Source organism: Electrona antarctica (genome assembly GCF_951216825.1).
Source record: "Electrona antarctica genome assembly, chromosome: 23".
In the NCBI taxonomy this organism is placed as follows: domain Eukaryota; kingdom Metazoa; phylum Chordata; class Actinopteri; order Myctophiformes; family Myctophidae; genus Electrona; species Electrona antarctica.
Window position 1 is genome coordinate 27,641,426 of NC_136804.1, and position 19,221 is coordinate 27,660,646.

The 19,221-nt window shown below is 42.5% G+C and overlaps 1 protein-coding gene across 2 annotated transcripts in view; it reads left to right on the plus strand.

The window, feature by feature from the left end:
- The first annotated feature begins 2,306 nt into the window (after positions 1-2,306).
- ano6 (anoctamin 6) overlaps positions 2,307-19,221 on the plus strand; it is a 32,456-nt gene continuing 15,541 nt past the window's right edge. The window contains exons 1-6 of one of the 2 annotated variants that reach the window (XM_079494320.1): positions 2,307-2,650; positions 11,194-11,264; positions 12,031-12,159; positions 16,632-16,697; positions 18,307-18,594; positions 18,920-19,033. In XM_079494320.1, the coding sequence (XP_079350446.1) occupies positions 2,551-2,650; positions 11,194-11,264; positions 12,031-12,159; positions 16,632-16,697; positions 18,307-18,594; positions 18,920-19,033 (768 nt within the window). In that variant the 5' untranslated portion in view covers positions 2,307-2,550. The remainder of the gene's footprint in view (positions 2,651-11,193; positions 11,265-12,030; positions 12,160-16,631; positions 16,698-18,306; positions 18,595-18,919; positions 19,034-19,221) is intronic. The other variant, XM_079494319.1, reaches the window with a different exon arrangement.

The window sequence follows — 19,221 nt, forward strand, 5'->3', positions numbered from 1 at the left end:
AATTGGATCCATTCAGGTAAAAAAAATCAGTTTCCTGGCTGAAAAGTAACTGTTTTGGAAATATGAGGTTTCCACCCGACAACACCGCGGGTAAGAATACCAGAATACGGCCAAAATACATACATAATAGGCTACATTACGTCATGTACTGTAGGCCTACTTATTGTAATGTCTGCTGTTTGCCAGTGTACTTTTAAAAGTATTTATTCTTGCCATTTGGCAAGAATGTTTGTGTGATTGCCACTAATAAATTATTGTACGAGTTCCAATCTGGCTTCAGAACATCCCACTCCACTGACACATGCCTCCAGCTCTATTTGAGCGACCACATCAAACAAGAGGTGGACGCTGGCAAATACTGCGGCATGGTCATGCTGGACCTCCAAAAGGCTTTTGACACCGTGAACCACTCCATACTGGTTAACAAGCTAAAAGCAATTGGTTTCGATAGCACATCAGTGAGCTGGATGCAATCCTACCTGGAGGGGAGAGAACAGATGGTGGAAGTGAACGGAACACTGTCCCCCCCCCTCCCAGTGAGCTGTGGCGTTCCACAAGGAAGCATACTAGGGCCTCTACTGTTCCTAATATATGTAAACGACATGACTTCAGCCTGTGACTGCAACTTGTTCCTGTTCGCAGATGACTCAGCACTGCTGGTCTCGGACAGGGACAAACTGCAGGTTGAAAATGCCCTCAGCTCTGAACTCGGTAGAATCTGCACCTGGCTCGCTGATAACAAACTATCTTTACACCTGGGAAAAACTGAATCCATTCTCTTTGGCTCTATTAGTAATCTCAGCAAGGCAAATGGCTTCTTGGTTAGAGTGGGTGACAATGTTATCACACGTAAAGATGAAATTACCTACCTAGGTTCCATCCTGGAGGCTAATCTTTCCGGTGATAAAATGGCCACCAACGTAATCAAAAAAGTCAACCATAGAACAAGATTCCTCTACAGGATCTCCTCACTGGTCAACAAAAACACCTTGAAGACCTTAACAGGAGCCCTTGTACAGGGTTTCTTTGACTATGCATGCACCTCCTGGTACCACAGCACCTCAAAGGCCCTTAAAACCAGGCTCCAGACTTCCCAAAACAAACTGGTCAGGCTCCTACTTGATCTAGCCCCCCGAACCCACCTCACCCCTGCCCACTTCGACAGGCTGGAATGGCTTAGGGTCGACGACAGAGTACAGCATCTTGCAATGGGTCTGGTCCACAAGATTCGATACACCACCAAGATACCCATGTACCTGTCTAGATACTTCCTTAATGTTAACGAAGTCCACACCCACAACACCAGAGGGAGTGCAACGAACCATGTACAACCCAGATTCGGCACAAACAAGGGACTAAATTCTTTTCGCTCCTATGCCACCAAAATGTGGAACGCCCTACCAACTGTCATTAAGACATGCGAATCCCTTGACTCCTTCAAAACCGCTCTCAAAGGGCACCTACGGATGGCTGCAATTCGAAACTGCCCCCCGTAAAATCTGAATCCCCCCCCCCCCGCCCCCCCCTTTTTTCCCCTCACTGTATATATTTCTTTTCCCTTTTTACCTCCTTTTTGATGAATTCCTTTTTGATGAATTCCTGTTCTGTCTATAGAAGTGTCTATTTGTACGTCTCTAAATGTTTTGATGATTTGAACATGGTGGACCCTGTTGGAAACAAGTGTAATGCTTAATTGGGTCGTCCACTCACAGTTAACAGCCTTTGTATTGAGTTTGTGCTTGAAATGTACTGTAATTCTGCAAACTGTTAATACATTCTTCAATCAATCAATCAATCAATGATATATGTGACTGTCTAGATCAGAGGTAGGCAACCTCAGGCACGGGTGCGGCGTGCCAACATTGGCACAGGGGAGGGTGGTCACTGGCACACTGGCATAAGTGTGTGAGAGAGATATTTTATTTTAATATTAAGGAGTATTCAAAAAAGTTTAGTCTGTGAAATTAAGTCCCCTCACATCTATATATAAATTACTACATTCACTCAAACTCTGGGCTCTGAGTCTGTGTGAAAGAAAATACAGCCTATGGACAATCAAAATCAGATGGAAATATTACATTTTTATGTGGTGACATAATTCAACTTTATGTTGATACGGCACACTGATTATCAAGAAAATGAAAACATGGCACTTCATGTCAAAAAGGTTGCCGAGTTGCCGACCCCTGGTCTAGATTCTTGCCTGGCTGTGGGCGTAACAATCTGTCAAAAAATCTGCCTCGCCAACAACGTCTAAAATCCCTCCTCCACTCCAGTAGCTCCGACCCCACCCATTTTTCTTTTATTTTCTTTCAAGTTACAACTTGAACTGTTCTTGGGGTTGGATCTCGCAATAGTTCGGCTCCCATCGAATCCCACCGGATCAGAGAGGGTTGGGAAATAAAGTTGAATATGCACAGGTCGTAGCGGTGCTGAGGAGCCATTAATGTACCTTTTTATTGTCGTGTATTTTTGGGGGGTGGGTTGTCTTCAAAATGAAATGATGTGAATTATAGACCCTCCTCGCATTATTATAATAAAGTACAGAAGATGAGCGACAACGACATCCTAGAAATGGACGGTGCGTCCGAAACGGAGGAGCTGGATCTGGACGGAGACACAGAGTTGGGGATAATACAAGAAGACCTCGGTGAGTTAAGTCTTCAAGATCTGTGCTTTTGTCAGACTCATCATGTCGCAAGATACATTTCTTCATGTCTCTCTGACTGTGTGTGTGTGTGTGTGTGTGTGTGTGTGTGAGAGAGAGAGAGAGAGAGAGAGAGAGTGTGTGTGTGTGTGTGTGTGTGTGTGTGTGTGCGCGCGCGCGCGAGCGCGGCGTGTATGTGACAATTGAACAAGTTCCATTTACTTTTGCAACTCAACCTCTGTGTAATATTTTGTATTTTGTAAGTGTGCCTCACGGTCCCCTTTCATATTCATAACATCAAAGGACCTGGTAGCATGTGCTGCAGCTTACCATCTTCATTCTTGGTATGAGAGCTGACAGCTGCTCTTTTTGTGTCCATAGTTAACAGATATGTAAGGGTTCATTTGGTTTCCTCACTATCAATCATTTTAGCTGGACACCCTGGAACCCCCATACCCTAACTCACCCCACTGTACAGAACATGTCACTGACACACCATGACACACATGATAGTGAAAGTCTAGCTATAGTTCTTTGGTTTGTATGATAGTTATTCCAAATACAGTAGTTCACCTTCTTTAACATGATGAGGACATGGGAAAGCAGACAGCTGTGCTTTCTGTGTAGACTCATGGGAGTAACAGAAGGGTTATTAGTTTTCCATTCATTCGCCCTGGGTCTACACTGAAAGTGGAAAGACATTCCGCTGCCTCTGAGTCATTGGCCATGAAGCTTTGTTCCCTGAATTCCATTTCTATCATGCAAACAAAATGTTCAGTTGTTGGATCATGTGGTGTAAGACTGTCACAACATATAGTGGATGGATAGTGTATTTCAAGTTATAACAAACGATGTGTGTTACCACAAACTCCTGAGCAGAGGACAGAGAGTGACAACAAGACAAGACAAATTATTGTAGGCTATACACCATTATGCCTTTATTCCATTCATTACATTCCACAATGACCTCAATGGAAACAATCTCTCAAGATTATTTTACATTTTTTGTTTTTATCCTTTTGACAGATACAAATGTTTATGCGTATGCGTTTTGTCAATAAAGATGTCAGTCAGTCAGTCAGTCAGTCAATCAATGAAAAGACACTCATTTATTACATCAATTTTGGATATATGCTTATTTTGGTCTTATTTTGGACATCATAGGCAAAAACCCCACAAAAATATCAGATTTACCAAGCTCACAACACATTGCAACGTGACATGCTGTATGCTTGTAGATCGTCTATTTTCGCTATCTGCCGTGTGATGAAACACATAGGGCTTAGGTGGTTAAGCAACAGTTGGAGAGCAGACAGACTTACTGTATTGTCTCATCTTTGAATTAAATAACACATGACATGACATGACATGACATGACGTGTGTTCTAAACCTGTTGTTATTGCACCTCTGCTCGGTAGCCTGACCATACTTGCCCTTCTCAAGCACTTCATCATACATGTACATCAAATTCAACTGAACTTTATTGCCACATCACATGGTTTGGTCACAGGTTTACAGGTGTAAAGAAGTGGGTGAAATTATTTTTCGTACAAGCTCCCCTCATTTGTAGTTTTCACTTTTCAGGAAAGGGAATAAGAACATGAGATAGATAGAACAAGGAAAACAAATACATTCAAATATTCCTGATATGAGTAGATGATGTATCATCATTCTATTATCGTCCAAGTGGATACAGGGTCTCTATATCTTGCTGCCTTGCCCCTTATGCCTAAACCCATTTGTTACTATTTTGGAAAAACTAGTTCAAATTATGTGTCTTTGCACTTGTTTCCTCTTCCCTGTTTCCAATGCCCTGTTTCTGCTCTAGGGTGACAGTTTCCTGTTTAGTAAGCCTTGCCGAGCCCGTAAGGCAGCTTATGGGCTAAGTACACCCCCTATATGATGCTAGTATGTCACAGGGACTTACCCCTTGATGCTGAGAGCCACACAGGGAAGCATTGGTTCCCATTTCTGGTATGACACGGCCGGGGATCGAACCCCGACCTCCCAATTTCAGTGCGGATACTCTTAACTCTATCATAGCATGTCGCGATGCAACACACTGTGAGCTTGTAGATTTGCTGCTTTTTCAGCAAGATTTATTTTGGAAACATCTTTTCAGATGGGGATACATACATCAATGTGGGGGTCTTTGACATGAAAACATTTGCGAACCATTGCACGGTTTTTAAGTGAAGGTGTTGTGTCTATCGCACTATACAATTCACACACATGGGAGGTAATGTGGCCCAAACATAACATGCTTTATCTACTATACACACACCTTTGTTTTGTGCCTTGAGTGATGACGCTTACTTTACTTACTCTCTGTTCTATTCTATCCAATCATTTGGGTACTCTGGTGTAATGGACTTGACTGGTGCTTTATCGCATTGTTCATCAGAGTGGACGTCGTACAGCTATGAGTTTCCTTGTACTGAATCATTTATGCTCATAAAGCCTGTGGTGGTTGCAGCTTATAGCGCTATAGCAGTAGCTGAAGATGTCTGAACACTTTTCGGGGTGTAACAGGTCCATTTGGTTCCATTTGTACACACTCAGAGTTAAATAAACACTGAGGATAAAGGCATTTTAAAATGGCAGAAAAATCCCCAAATATATCATTAAAAAAAGGGCTCAGGTTGGGTGGCTCAGCCAGTTTGTGTGCATGCCATGGCGTCAGCATGGAATGTCATGCCATCATAAATATCTTATCACAAAGGGTGCGAGAACGACTCCAACTCGTTTCAATATTACTGAGCTTTCTTACGGGTGCACGGTCTAGAAGAGTTACTTTACAATAATAATGATAATGAATTCTCTATAAGAGAATACCACCAGCACTCACGGAACTCTCCTTTAAGCCATTTTGGGGCGGGAACCCCTTTTGGTGTCAGCATTATGTTATGCTTTAGCTATTGAAAAATAGCAGATCTACAAGCTCATAGCGCGCTATACGAGCTTGTAGGTCTGCTATTTTAGAAAAGTCGAAGAACGACTGACATAGAAACATAGCTTTTTCAGAAAACTGTCAGGATGTAGAAGACATTTTTAGAATCTGATCTCAGGTCAAAATGGGTTAAGGCACTTTTATTTAAGTTGGCATGGAATGCGTTGTGAGCTTGTAGATCAGTTATTTTTGCTGAACGTTCACAGTATAATTTCCTCCTTACTGGTACAGTGCGGATTATACTGCATATAGTGTTGCAGATATATGTTTGATACTGTAATGTTTCTTCACTTTTTGCATCTTTGTCATTATTCACCCGTTTCGAATGCCATCAATGCATTGAAAGGGACAAAATCAGATTAAACAGAGCATTGAATGCTGACTTTTCAACATGATTTGTTTTAGACCACATACATTATTTTCATAAAGGAAGCAGTGGACGGTTTGGTTCAGTTTTCTATGAATTCTAGAGGAAACACACACACATGCACGCATGCGCATGCACAGGCACATCATTTCCTATCAGAAGAAGAGGAAGACACTTGATTTTGGCTGGCACTAAACAGGAAATCTGTCTAAATTTAATGCCTGATTTTCAACAATGAAGTCAAGCAGCTGTGCAGTGTGCTGGATGCTTCTGTATACAACAGCTATAGACTTTTGTGCAGATATGTAATTTGGAACAGGTGTTCCAACCCTACTGATATTTTCCATGATTATGCCACAGTAATATATATGGACCTGGTCTGTAATCTTGTGTCTTCTGCTGGTTTAAATTCCTATGTCACTGCATGGTTTTAAAAACATTTCATGAGCCCCCAGGTATGCAAATGGAACCTTACAGGTCCATTTGGTTCCATTTGTACACACACTCTCTGAGTTACAGACGTGTATGTCTCTTTTAGTTCCTAACTATCATATATATCATATATCTATATTGAGGAAGGTCCGGAGGGACCGAAAGACAATACTCTTGTGCCGAGCAGATACACAGTGTGCGGGTGTACCTTTTATTGCTTTCATTGATGTCCACTGGCCTACGCACCTGTGCATACGCCTGATTGCTAGGTGTGCGAAAGTTTTCTCCTACAGTTCCTAACTATCAACAATTTAGCCCTGGACCCCCTGTATGGATGAGTGGAGTGTATTGTGTACATAAATTGTGAATCAATATAAACCCAAACTGGAACCCAAACAACACTGCTGCTCACTGGACTAGAACTATGGCCCCAGCTAGGTGAGGCCCAGTGGCTGACCACCTGCCCCATCCTGCTTCTCTTCATTCTTCAGTAATATTCTGCTTCTGTGAACAAAACAGAAAGAGTCAAACAAAGAACTGTTGAGTGTTGAACAACTGTTTAGTGTGTATTACCCTTTCGCAAACCTTCAGTGGCATATTGTAGATTAGTGTCTTTGTTGTTTTCTCTGCTGAGAAGAATGATGCTGCAATTGCCTTCTCTTCAGTGTGTTTTTGAACTGCATTTGTTTTTCTTACAGCTGTCTGTTGTTAAGGATATTCTAGAGGGAGGAAGTGACTGGGTGGGCGGGTACAGTGGGAAAAGAATGTACGGTACAGTGTTCCTGCAGGCTGCATACATAAGGATGTGCGAATGGATTGAAAGATCTCTCTCTCTCTCTCTCTCTCTCTCTCTCTCTCGCTTGCTCAGGGGGGAAACGCCGGGTCTCTGTAAAGTTTCCTGTCCTGTGATTTGGCGCTATACAATTGAAAGCTACACATAAGGCTTACAGCTTGGGTCAAAATGCAGTTCAGACGTATTAACTGCCTACAGCATGGCACAAAGGAAAATGGAGGAACAATTATTCCACTCTATATTCCGTCTCTATGGGCAGTGTTTTCAAAACAACATCTGATTCCAGTTAGCTTTCCCATGATGTACTGCTTGAACGTGGAAACATGCGTTGCAAACGCAGCGATGAATGCTGTGTCTGCTCTTTTTGCTGTTTGTGTAAAGATTTGATGCAACAGTCATAATACAATTATGTCCCAGCAGCCACTGCACTGTTAAGACTTTACTGGAAGTAACGTGTTAAGTATGTGGCATTCTTAGTGAGGCAACGTGACCGCTGCAAGATTAATATGGAGCAGAATCGGCCCTAAGAGGGAGTGATACTAGTTGTTTGTTATGGCCATGCAACGAAACTGCAACAGCTGGTGATTTATTCTTTCCCAAAGGAGATATGAAAAGAGGGTGGGCCCTTTTGATGTTAAATTAAAGAATTCTTATAAGGGTGGAGATAGTTGGCTAGCTGGCCTGTGCCTGGAAACAGGGAAAGTCTTGGCAGAGAAAATGAATTAGTAACGCCCCACCAGGCCACCACCCCTCAGTAAATGCTATTGGGGTGCTTTTTTAGCAAAGGCACTTAAGCCTGATTCACTCGCAGACAGTGTAGCTGCCTGGTCACTAGAAGAGTGCAGTTTTCCAGGAACTCTAGCTACTAGCTGTGAATCAGTGTAGCCTTAAGCTTACATGTGTTGCGTAACCTCATTAATCTGAATTAGGGTGGTGCAGAAAAGGAGCATGTGTGCTCTGCTCAGCATAACCCTGTACTGAATAAATAAAGATAATACACAGAATTAATACTGCCTTCAGGGTTATGGAATAATTGTCAAGACAAATTGAAGTTGGATGTCCTTGTCTCTTTTACTATTTTTAAAATACTCTTAACTGAACTCACACTTGAGGAAGGCATATGCACCTGCTTTTTGTAATATTTGGTTATAAGGTTTTGTTTCTGTGTGTATGTGTATTATATATTTTGTACTTTGTGTCCATGTCATGTATGTAAAATCATTGCTGTAAATGTTCTTGTTTGTATACAGGGCACCATTGAAAATGAGACCCAGGTCTCAATTGGATTCCCCTGAAATAAAGGTTTCAATCAAAAAAAATCTGTCAAGAGTTATGCTTGAACACAGTCACCTTTTCTTGTCTGAGGAAAATAATATCTATGGGGTTACAGATCATCTGAATTACAAGTTAATTGTACAAAGAATAATTTGGCAAATTATATCCCACTATCCAAACCAGAGCAGGTGTTAATTGTAGGTAAGACCTGAAATACCGACTGCCGTTTAAAGCTTTCATTCTGTGCAATGAAGTCCAGTAGTCAGACAGGTTGTCATAGCCAGTCTGCCGAGTAAAGATTAAAGACAAGATATTATGTCACGTTGGTCACTTAAATACATTTGGGTACACAGGGTGTTCTTATCTATAGCAAAAGGCTATAGATGCCAGGCAGGCACAGACCTTGGCAGGACATCACTTATGTCAATATCATGAAATGAAATTAAATGATTACTATATTTACCCAGGGTATCTGGGCTAAGCTCAAGAACTTGTTTCCAGCCAGGCCCTGCTCATAGAACATTTCATCGTAGTGGTTCAATGCCTTGTTCAAGGGCACTTCAGCGGTGGTAATTTGAATGTGTCGGACCGCTGATTCGAACTGGCGACCTTCCGGTATCAAGACCGCTCTGCAATCCGTTCGGCCACCGCTGCCATCATTGATGACATTTTCTGGATAGTTATTCAGCTCTTCAGCACAGAATTATCAAGTCACATCAAACTACTTGCGGAGAGGGTGATTGTCCCTGCACGACTCCAGGGTGCTGAGGAGAGCAAGGAACATTATGGCCGACCCCTCCCACCCTGGCCACGGCCTCCTCACCCTGCTCCCTTCCGGGAGAAGGTTGCGGCTGCCGAAGGCTACGAAAGCCCGCCACAGACAAAGCTTTTTCCCCTCAGCTGCCATAGGCTGCTCAATGACTCTGACTTCCCTTCCACCCCCGCCCCATAGTGACACCGGAACTTTGACACCGGTAACATTGAGTGGCGTTTCCAGGAATTACATTTTGGGCAGGCAAGATGTGTTAATTGTCGTCCCCCTGACTCGTGCTCGTAGCACTGAAGGTTTTCAAAGAGATATACCTGCCAGACGAGTAGAATACAAAGGCTGAAAGGCATGCATTTACATTCCAATGGGTGATTGTGGGTCGCGCTCTACCGCAACGGCCAATCAGCTGTCCACTAATAGTTCTCAGGTCTTGTTTTTGTCCTCTCTTTTTTCTCATTGTATGGATTTTGGCCAGGCAGAAATGGATTTGGACAGGCGGACGCCTGTCCTCGCCTTATTGTAGATACACCACTGTGCACTATGCACTATAACTCTGCACTTTATATTTATTTTCCCTGCATGGTATGTCTGTTGGTTTTTGTGTTTTTTGTGAAACATTTTTTTTAACGCACACATGTTAACGTCAAAACAAATTCCTATGTGTGTATACACAATGGCAAATAAAAGCAATAAAAGTCTGAATCTGAATAATTTGTTCTCACTTCATCATACTTCAAGCTTAGACTATGGTAATTATTTCATTTTCCATTACGCAGGAAATTAACACTAGCCTCTAGCCAAGTGTTGCACCCACGTGACCTGCCATAATTTGGATGTCCTATTCTGTTCCATTCTACCGTATGTCTATGTGATTAAGTCTTTGGTTGTGATTGTGAATGGTGCATTTGTCTGCTCTGAAGGCCAATAATTGGCAGGTCACCAAGCATCATCTGGCAGTTTTTCAGTTGAAACAAGACTAAAGGTCCTTTGCAGACTGCTGCCATTTATCGGAAAAACGGCAGAAAAACGCTGAAACCCTCCCCAAAAACGCAGCAGTCTGCAGGGATCTTCAGAGTATGAAAGCCTGCTAGTATAGCGGCCACTAGAGGCTGTGCTGCTCCCTAGTACACCCACCAAAGACATTTGGTTAAAATGTGAAAAACAAACAAATTTAAAATGATAGTAGCAGAATTGATATATATTATTCACTGAAGGAGGCACAGAAAAGGCTATATGGTGACTAGGGATGTCCCGATCACGTTTTATTTTGTATTTGATCGATCATAACACTTATGCCATATCACAATACAATATGGTGACCACAATCGGTTAAACTCAAACTGCAATATGCCCATTATAATATACAGTATGGTGTGTTCAAAGTTGACATGAAGGTGGTGCTAGTGGAAAGGACATGTGATGTGGCCACACTATCATTTTTAAGTGGTGCAACCACTTCATTAAGTAGCTTTGTGTGTGGCTGCCTGGCTGGATCTGAGCACGAAAATAGCATTTGGTTGGTTTTCAAAACCACGTGTCGCTGTCTAATAGCCTAACACACATACATATTAACTGTATGATGATTTCAGGTGTATCAGTACAGTACAGTAGAGGGACCCCTATGGGGACCCCCACGCTGTCATTTCTCAACCGTTTCGGATGCGGGGCGGCTTGCCGGGAATCGGAATTGGCCCCCTGGGCGCGTTCCTGGGGGTCTGGAAGTTCCGGGGACCCCCACACGGAGTTGCACCACTTACTTCACACGGTGTGATTTTAGAATTCATCCTCCTTGAAGCATGGATGAGCTTAGCAAGTTTCACCGCAATACAGCTATAGTATAATTTGCTAGTGACATTGAAAAAGTTCTGAATTAGGAAGGTTGTCTCCAGCCCTGCCTGTAACAATGCTTGCATTCTCGTTTATGTGATGCTTTTGTTTTTTCTTCTGTTTGCCTTACAGTTTACACGCAGGAGTTTTTACCAACATATACGTCTATAGAGGAGGGAGCACCAGTAGCCAAGGTTCTACATGTGAGTCAACAGTACTGTTCATGAACCATATTCATTTCATATTTACTTATTTACATACCGTGGAGATGGGAAACCCAACCCATAGTATGACTTAAAAAGGTGCACACCAACCATTTTCATGTTCAACCAATGTTCATGTTATTGGTCCTGACTAATGCTTATTACGTTACTGTAAGATGGTACCATTTCTGTCTGCTCCATCTGTGTCTCAGACATGGGACACAGTTCTGAAACCTGCCTAAACATCATTAGCCTTTCTCTTCCTTGAAAGTTAACATGCTGAAATAGTAGCCGTTGTATAAAAAATCCTCCATTTCACATTATTATGTAGGCAAGTATTCAGATTTTTTTAAATTAACACTGTACATGGCATATGGATGCATAAACATACAAGACCCCCCCCCCCCCACACACACACACACACACGCACACACCCAATATTGCAAAGAGCAACACCCACACTACATGTGTTTTGGTTTACAGTATTCCACTGTGGGCTGTATGTCAGCCAACAGTTAATATGATCCTCGGAGATCAACAAGAAGAAGGGCGGGTGACACACTGTTTGTTGACCCTGCCCTCGTCTCTTCTCTCTGGTGACTTCAATCACGAATGAAACACACAAGGTCGACATATAACAAACAGCATTACACAGCACAGAGCTCTTTTCTCCGCACTCTGAGGGATGTACGACATCATGGACGATGAGGAGTACGAGCTTGAGACCATACCAGACTTACCGGACGAGCTCACTTTCTGTTCCCAGGCCGAGTTCAACGACAAGCCCGACTCGCTGTTCTTCAACGACGGCGTGAGGAGGATCGACTTTGTCCTGGTCTACGAGGATGAGGACAAAAAGGACTTTGATAAGCGACACGCGTTCCAAAGGAAGAAGGTAAGAGCTTGAGGTAGCATTTGATCTGCCATAAATCAACATTGTTCCAGGTGTTATTTAGGGTGTTCTCTAGGTAGGCAAAGACAAATACTGATTCATAAGTGTCCGGAAATCAAAGCCTCAACTTAGCAACATTTCAATATTTGTTAAGGGAAGGGAGTTCTTCTCTGCCTCTGTGTGACTGTGTCTCAGAGTTGGGAGTAAGATAGAATACTTTGAACACATACAGATATTAAACACGCTCAGTGAATACACACGTGTGAACTGCCAACTTGGCTACTGTCTTGTACCTTTTGCTACAAAGCAGTGCAATTGGGTGTCAAGTATCTTGCTCAAGGGCACTTGAAGTGGAATGGAATGAGAAAGCGATATCGACATCCCCAGTCAGTGGGGATTTCCCAGCTGGTCCAGGGATTCAAACAAGATTCAAAGATAAAGATAAGAAACAAGTGAAGGAGAGAGAGAGAAGGGGTGAGGGAGAAGGAGAGAGAAAAAAGAACAAAAGAAAGCAATAGAGAAAGAGAGATGAGAGAGGGTTACTGTACACTGAGTGAGAGACGGAAATGCTTCAAAAAGGCTTTCAGAACACTTGATGTAAACAGTATGAAAGATGTGTTGTCAGAGCTCAGCAGTATTTGACTGCTTCTTCAACATCTTACAACATACTCCTCCAGCTCTCCTACTATAGTACACTACCACCAGTATGATTATGGTTTATCATATAACCTTGTTTTTAGAGATACATGTACTGTATACTCCTTAAAGTGTTTTAAGGTGGATAAAATGGGTACATGACATGTGCAGGTTGAGATTCAGACCTGTGTTGTAGCTGTTTTGACAGTCTTCACTCCTAAACGTCGCTCATGTGCTCCTGAGCACATGAGATTAATAGAAAATGCTAGTGCAGCAAGCAAGGCTTAAAGCTACAACATTTTAACGGATCTGTACATACCGGTAGTAAAGAATATTAACACATTAATACTAGCATATCTGCAGTGGTTGGAGGTGGTTTTCTACTCTTCCATTGAGACATTAATTTTAAACTTATTTGAAGCACACAGCACACCAGATTGTACATTAGACTTTTATGTAGTTCTTCGGGCATCAATGCACTTGCCTGTCTGCATCAGGAGTGACTTAAAATGTATGGATTGTAGCTGTAACGTGAATGTCCTGTTGTGAGAAGGATATATATGCATTTTAATTTTACTTGGCTGATTAAGATTATGTCATACTTTTGGCTGGACAGACCATGTGTTTTCAACATGTGGTCCGCAGACCAGAGGTATTGCAGGTAGTCCCTGGCCATGTTTTCAGAAAATCATATATATTTTCTTTTAGTGCTGTACCTTTTTTTTTTTTTTTTACTTTTAGTGTGAATAATAATATTTTGAGAGAGGACGTGGGTGTCCTGTTTGGTCCAGGGGAACCAAACAGGACACCCAATTAGTTCCCATTTTGAAATGTGTGTTTCCATTGTGATACCAGTAAAAAAAAAACACTGTGTTAGTTCGATTGCTCTGAAAATGCACACAGCCCAAGTTTACTCACAGAGCAATTATTGTCACTCCAGGCTGTGTATTCTATTCTCAGTTAGCCTAACAAATGACTTATTAGCCAATCACGGATCAATCGTCCCTCCAGGTAATGGATTGTAGTGAGAAAGCTTTGGAACATGCAGCAGGTTGCTTGCCTGTCTCTGGAGTACAGCTGTGTTTGCGCACTGCTCTTCACAACAGTACTTATAGACAAATCGTGTTGACAAGAAAATTATGTTAGTAGTCCAGATATTACTAATGTTGAACATCACCTAATTCTATTGTAGAGACACATTGGAACTTTAATCACTCATAATCAGAAACGCGGTGCTGTTGGAGAAACAGATCAAACAGACAATCTGAATCTGCGTAGCTTCACTGTAAAGGGTCACTGTTAATTAGCAGTGGCTAAATGTTGATCTGTTGACCTCATTCTCCTAGCGTTTTGGGGCATGTGGGTCTGGCTAGCGGGGAATCGGATCCCTTTAAGGTGGTGGTGGTGCCAGGCGGTTGGGTTTGTGACCCAACCGCTTATAAGTACTGTAGAAACTAACTAACACTGTACGTGTTTATTTGCCACTATACAAATACCATTGCCTTGATTTGAATACTAAATAATGAATTATCATCTTACCATAAACCATTTCATATTATTGCATTTGCGTTCATGTCTGGAGTTTCCAGACATGAACGCTAGCCCTACACATACAGTACATCCATGTGTGTCAGTGTGTTGCAAACACTATGTCACAACAAACACACAGAGAGATGTGCAGGGTGCCTGCAGATTCATACAGCCAGGATACATCAATCCTTAGAGATTTACACTAGACTCCTCCTACGTGGGTTTTGTAATGTTTACTTCATGCTGTACCAAAGGCAGCTTCCCACCAGCTCCGGTCATGTGGCAATAAAGATCCAATCTAATCTAATGTAATCTAGTGAGCGCGGCCAAGAAGCAGTGATGTGATGCAGAAGCCAGGATACAGAAAAGGAATAGAATAAGGAATAGAATAGTTTTAAGACGTGATTGGTAACATTGGTTAATAGCAAGATTAATCACATGTGTCTCTATTCTGGGCATGTCCTAATAATACTAATTATTATAATTGCGACCACAGGTCGCATTTACTATGAAAACATAAATTTCCCGTCAGTCAGTCAGTTAGTCACCCCCAGGCATGACCATAATGGTCATGCCTCTTGACATCATCAGGGATGGAGATCCCTGATGTCATCGATATTAAGCCCATGGAGATCCCTGATACCATCAATATTGGCCAGCAACTCTACATCTGACCTCAAACCTCAAACCCTAGATCTCCATATATGTAGCTGACCTGTTCTGACATTCCATATGTTGCCTCCATATATCCTTCCCCATCCATCCTTCCTCTTCGATGTCTCCCTTTGACTGATACCTGTCCATTTAAACTCTAGACGGGCCTGCCCCAAAGTTATTAGTGCAGCCGCGCCCGGCAGCCGGCGAAAACTAGTTCTTAACAGGCCCCAAAATGAAGGCACGGCCCTACCTGGACCCTCATCAAACACTGCCCCCGCTGCCACCCTTAGATCTTCATATTTGACCTGTTCTGACATTCCATATGTTGATCTGACCTCATCAAACCTTGTACACTCAAGACACACTCCATATATGGGCAGTACAGAATTCATTCCATATGTTGATCTGACACCCCATGCCAAAGCGCCAGCGCTCGCCCAGCAGTATGTTGTCACCCAGGCAGTTGCTAGGCAGTTGCGTGCCCTTATAGGGCGAGGTCGCTTCTCGCCCTCAGGCGTCTTACTGGTAATAGGCAAACATTCAACTAAAATAGCACATGTACAAGCTCACAACATGCTGCGTTGTGACACTTTGTAAACTCAGGATGGGAAAAAGGAGTGGCTCCTGGGAGCCATTAGTACCATGTTGTTTTGGACAACGACAGTCACAACCTGAAGCATTATATGTGTCAAACAAACTATGTTTCTTAGCTAATTCCCAGTTTAAGAGCTGGTCTTGTGGACAAGGCTGGTTGCTAGCCTGCACACGAGAGCAGCACTACAGCAGAACCTGTGGGAATCCTTCAATCCCACATCTTAATCCCAAGGCCTCATTTAAAACAATGTAGGTCTGCAGGATGCAACACGGTCTGCCAGGACAGTGACAGTGAGGACACTCCCTGAGTTTGTTTTCTTACACACAGACCTGGGTCAGATGTTAGCTCAGCTGCAAATGATTTGTGGTGTTTGTTCTGAGTTGCTCAAATTACCAATTGGGCGGAGAGCATCAGACAGTTACCAAATAGATTTTCAAATACTCAAATATGCAACACAGTCTTATGCACACCTGTATGCTCTGAGGCGGGTGCGTAGGCAGGGCTCAAGTATTCAGAAAAAATGCACATAAAGTGCACAAAGACCCGCACACCGTCTGCACTTGCAATACAAACTTTATTGGCAACGTTTCGGTCAAAGACCTTCTTCAGGCATCTCCTGTGATGCCTGAAGAAGGTCTTTGACCGAAACGTTGCCAATAAAGTTTGTATTGCAAGTGCAGACGGTGTGCGGGTCTTTATACTCAAATACAAATTCCCCTTCCAGAGTATTATGTATGTATCTCGCCTCAGTCGACAAAAAGCGAGAATAAGCAAACCATTAAATGTATTTGTAGACATTGTTTGGTACAGATCGATGTTCTTGCCATTTAAGTGGACTCTGTGACGTTGCCATTGTCACATACAGTGCATTTGTTAATTGGTACTGTTCCAATTGTATAGGAAACATTTGAATTATTCATAATAATTGAAATGTCTTCTTGGGTGATAATGAGTCCAACAGGTAGAACCATTATCGTAATAAACACGTCATAATATTCAGAGACAACGGCTCATTCAGACCACTTCCTGTGTGCTCTCTCCTCTCCCCCACACACAGAGACGGAGAGAATACTTTGAAGCCAGTCTGATGCAGATGGGAATGGAGCTGGAGGCCACCGGATCAGTAAGTTCAAGGCAGCTTGCACAATGTGGCCATTTTTTAAGACGGGGATGAAGATTGTCGAAAAAGGATAGCTCTCCTCAAATGTCCTCCTGTTGTTTTATGGTATACAGTAGTCTTTTTGAGAAACACGTTTAACCACATGAACCCTAGCATCCCTTTTCTGGGCATGTCATAATAGGCGAACATTCTGTGACATTTTCAGAACAATGCGATGTGTGATTGTGGGATATCAGCTGTTTATGCCAAAGAGATTTGGTGTAGTGGGAGCCTGGGAGGAGGGGACACAGTGTAGACCCCAGTCAACATAGGGTTTAAGTGGTTAACCCTTCATGCATTACGGTTTTTATGTGCTCTCAACTACCCTGTACAACTCACTATAGACAGTAGACACACTGCACATGTTATGTTGAGATCAATAAGTGGCCTGCACTGAGTGCACTCGACAGAAAATGTATTTTGGCGGTTGGAGACAAATTAGTTGATATTGGGGGAAAAAGACTATTCTCTGTTCAAATGTAAATAAATCAACTTAATGTATGCATGAATTTCTGATTTTCAGAATAGTAATTACACCACAAATCAACATTATTTAACATTAGTCCTCGTCTTTTCGACCCTGGTTCTGTCAAGATGGATTGATGTTTTGTTTAGCTATAAATATAACTTGAACAACATCCAAGATTCCACATGCCAATGTGGACAGGGAAGCGGGGAGTTGTTCCAAAAACAGTTTTATGTGCAGCTTGCTTCCAGCCCCATCATTACACAGCCATTATGTAATAATCCGTTAAAGAATGCTGTTTAATGCACTGTGTTGGTTTCTTTACACACGGTTATGGTAAATGGTAAACGGACTGCATTTATTTTCGACCCTTCAAATAGCTTTACAATGTTCTTCACACTCACCCATTCACAAAACGATGACAGAGGAAACCATGCAAGGCGCCAACCTGCTCATCGTGAGCAGTTAAGTGTTCTTGCTTAAGGACACTTTGGCTTGTAGCCTCGCTGGAACCTTCAGATTCCAAGACGGCGACTCTACCTCCTGAGAGACTGCCACGGTTAGACTATAGTGTCTCATCTGCCAGGCATTATACCATACTATCAACCACGTTTGGTTACTAAGTTTCTTCCATGTTTGAAATTGACATGGTGAGTTCCTTATGCAGACAATAGACATGTTGCTTGTGGTGCCAGCCCACCATGCCACTCTAGCTGTGCTGATTCAACATCTGCTGCATATCCCCTAGGGAAGATACAATTTTAGCTTGCAGTGATTGGTCAGCTTCTGTTAGCCCTTGATGTTAAAACATATAGGCTGAATATGTGATAAATATACAGTATAATAATAATAATTATTATTATATTAATAATGTGTCACACAAAAGTAGCAAAAAATAGCAGTTCTACAAGCTCACAGCGTGTCGCAATGTGAGACATTGTGAGCTTGTAGATCTGCTATTTTTGCTCAGTTTTGTTTTTCCAAGTGAAAGTGGTTAAGTGTAACAGTCTTGGACATTCTAATGTTTCCACCCCACAGCGACGATATATATATAAAGTATTATTAGACAACATCACTAATAATAACCATCACCATCCGGTTCTCCAGGTGATAGATGAGAAGCTGTTGTTTGTGAAGGTCCACATGCCCTGGGAGGTGCTGTGCACTTACGCCGAGGTGCTGCACATCAGGTTGCCCATCCAGCCCAACGACCTGTCCTCCCGGCCCTCCCTGTGGAACTACGTCTCCTGGCTCACCAAGTACTTCTACCCCAACGAGGACCTCATCGGCAAGGAGGCCGACTTCTTCACCGCTCCCTTCGAGAAGGACCGCCTGGAGCACTTCTACATTAAGGACCACGATGCCTTCTTCACGCCGTCTATGAGGAGCAGGATGGTGAAGTCCCGTTAACGACAGATTTTTTGTGGAAAATATCTCAGAATATGAAACATAGTATCTACATTTCCAGTGAATCTTTTTCTGAAACTGGTACTATACGTCTCGCTAACAACAGTTTGCAACATGTAGGAAATGGTTCATAAACATTGCACAAGTTCAGGTTCATGTTTTTATTGTCATATAAAATGGTACATTATGTTGATCGGGGGTAGTGCAAGACTACAATACAATACAGTACAATACATTACAACATTGCAAGAAAACAGGATTTGTTAAACACTAATATTAAACATGCTAATCTGATTTTCTTTATGTATTGCAGGCTTACTACATCCTCAGCCGTGCGCCTTATGAAGTCCGAGCTAACATAAAAAAGTTTGGCATCACAAAGTTACTGGATGGTGGAGTGTACAAGGCTGCCTATCCTCTTCATGATGTGAGTGAATCTGTGAAGCTTACGTTTCAGTCAGTTAGACACGCCACTTTATTGTAATTAATTACAGCAGTGCTTCTCAAAGCGGGGTCTGGGGACCCCGGGGTCCATGGAGGGTTAATATAGCATGATATAATGTAAAAGCAAATAAGCAATGCCCTCCATCTGACCACTTAATCACGGCAGCCGAA